The 2,662-nt window shown below is 39.4% G+C and overlaps 1 protein-coding gene across 2 annotated transcripts in view; it reads right to left on the bottom strand.

Moving 5' to 3' along the window:
* Positions 1 to 2,656, bottom strand: part of LOC106880142 (nephrocystin-4) — a 116,078-nt gene extending 113,422 nt beyond the window's left edge. For both annotated transcript variants that reach the window (XM_014929973.2, XM_014929974.2), the window contains exons 1-2: positions 2,582 to 2,656; positions 1,174 to 1,358 (exon numbers count right to left, since the gene is read on the bottom strand). In XM_014929973.2, the coding sequence (XP_014785459.1) occupies positions 1,174 to 1,358; positions 2,582 to 2,632 (236 nt within the window). In that variant the 5' untranslated portion in view covers positions 2,633 to 2,656. The remainder of the gene's footprint in view (positions 1 to 1,173; positions 1,359 to 2,581) is intronic.
* Between the last annotated feature and the right edge of the window lie 6 nt (positions 2,657 to 2,662).

The raw sequence follows: 2,662 nt of genomic DNA, 5'->3' as shown, positions 1-2,662 counted from the left end.
GCTAAATCTTCTCTCGATACTGATGTAATCATTTATTTCTCATAATATCTGAAATTCACGCACATATATAATAATAATGATGATGATGACATCGAAAAATACCTTAGGAATGAGAACCCAGGTTCGAAATTTCCCCAAGACACCTGATGAAGGCTGGAAGGTATATCAGCCGAAACGTTGTGTTAACAACAAACAAGACGAGGACAAATATCCATGAAATGTAAATAATATAAATAATATACATAATTCCTCATCTCTTAAATATAAAACTGCCATGTTATAGATGATGATACTTATGCGTATATACTGTTCCTGTATCTACTCTGCAGTATTTGGTGGGAACCATGCAGTGTATGGGTGATCCTGATTGGGAGGTGTGGGCCTCCCTGCTAGGGTGGGTAGACTTCCGCTGGTCTACCATCTAGGTGTCTCGAGCTGGCTAGTTAGATGCCAGCCCAGCTTAGTTAGGCTTCAATAGGTGTCGTGATGCGTTGGTTCCCAGTGGATACTGGTTTCAACTCATCACAAGGAACAGGTGAACAGATTTAAGGAGAGAAAAGGGTAAATGAGAAAAAGAAGGAAGAGTTTTCATGTGTGTGGGGGGGGGGCATATGTGTGCGTGTATGCACATGTGTGTGTGAGTAAAAGAGAAAAAGAGAAACTAATCATCATCATCATCATCATCATCGTTTAACGTCCGCTTTCCATGCTAGCATGGGTTGGACGATTTGACTGAGGACTGGTGAACCAGATGGCTACACCAGGCTCCAATCTAATTTGGCAGAGTTTCTACAGCTGGATGCCATTCCTAACGCCAACCACTCAGAGAGTGTACAAAATCATTAAAAATTAGAAATACAAAGAGACAGACAAGGCACAATACATAGAGATCATTAAGTAAAAGAGAGAGAGGGAGATACAGAGACGCAGAGAGAGACACAGAGAGAGAGACACAGAGAGAGACACACACAGAGAGACACACACAGAGAGACAGACAGACAGACAGACAGAGGTGGGGAGGTTTGCAAAAGACAAGAAAACCAATTTGACTATGAAACAACACATGGAAACTGAAATGTAAAATTGTCTACATGTGGCAATCGGAAGATAAATGCAATAAAAAGAGGGGGGAAAAAAAAAACTAGACTGATGCAGCCCTAAATGTCTACTTACTTCTTGAGAGGACTGTGATCATTTCGTAAAGTGTTTGGATGTTCAGCATCCACAGCAAAGGGTCTGATGATTCCCCAACCGAGTGACCTTGCTTTGCTGACCCCATCTGAATCTTTTGTTTGGCCAACAAGCTCTACAACAAGTACAACACTGGGCGCTTTCAAAGTGGTGTGCATGTAGACCACCTGAAGAGAGAGAGAGAGAAGAGAAAACAAAAGATAAAAACTGGAGAAATAAAATCTAGCTGAGAAGACAAACAAATGATTGTTTGTTTGTTTCATCCAGTTCCTAGCATTGTTAGTAGGACCAGCATTTCAGAAAGGATGAAAATACTATCACTCTCATCCAACACAGAAATTTCATGTTATCCATTTCCTTATTCTCACTTCGATCAAAGGAAATGAGCTTATTTTGGTAAACCTAATTCCCTTCCCATGCATTCTACCCACTCACTACACATAATGAATAACAGTCAACACAATACCAACATGATTGCATGGAAGGGCACTGAAAGTAATTTAAACCCTTATCTATCGGTTTCTTTCCAGTGAATAATGACTATACTTCAGAATGGGACGGTAATTTGTACACTGCCATCATCACCGCAGCTGGTCCCTAGCATAAAACTCATAATTTAACCCTTTTGTTACTGTATTTATTTTGAGATGCTGTGTGTTTCTTTCAATTAATTGTAAATATAACAAAGAATTTAATAAAACAACTTAGTTATCATTAAGCTAGTGTTAGGAACATAAATTGTGACTAAGGTTTGGTGGAAGATTTTAATTCAAAACTTTTGAAAACAAGACATTTGTATTCAGAGCCAGAACTGGTTTCAACCGGTTTGGTAATGAAAGGGTTAACCTATCAATGATACAGACAACCACTTTCATGTAATTAGGTGACATGAAATGTGTAGCCAATCACTACAGTCTGTTATTAAGTTAATCAATAAGTCTCCTAAGATCCAAGAAATGTCAACAAGTCATAACTTAACAATGGCTTTGTGCTATGGATGATAGAGATGAAGGAGAAATATTCTTCTTACAATTCCATCCATTTTAAGTAAGTCAATCAAATGATCTTATGTAGGTTCCTGTCATTTAGGTCAATGCTTCTCAAACAGCATATCACAGAGAAGAATTGGTGCACTGCAAGGGCTACTAGGTATGTGTGTGTATGTTTGTGTGCCCATGTTTGTCCCCCCAACATCACTTGACAACCGACGCTGGTGTGTTTACGTCCCCATAACTTAGTGGTTCGGCAAAAGAGACCCGATAGAATAAGTACTAGGCTTACAAAGAATAAGTCTTGGGGTCGATTTGCTCAACTAAAGGTGGTGCTCCAGCATGGCTGCAGTCAAATGACTGAAACAAGTAAAAGAGTAAGTATATGATTGGTAATTCACCTCATTAAATTGAAGAGTTGGACTTTTTCCTTTCCCAGTGGAGCAGGTCATGCATGGACTCTGCCACTGGCAACCAAAGTA

The sequence above is a fragment of the Octopus bimaculoides genome, chromosome 12 (assembly GCF_001194135.2).
Source record: "Octopus bimaculoides isolate UCB-OBI-ISO-001 chromosome 12, ASM119413v2, whole genome shotgun sequence".
Taxonomy (NCBI): Eukaryota; Metazoa; Mollusca; class Cephalopoda; order Octopoda; family Octopodidae; genus Octopus; species Octopus bimaculoides.
Note: the sequence above shows the minus strand (reverse complement) of the source record. Positions and strands in the feature narration are given on the sequence as shown.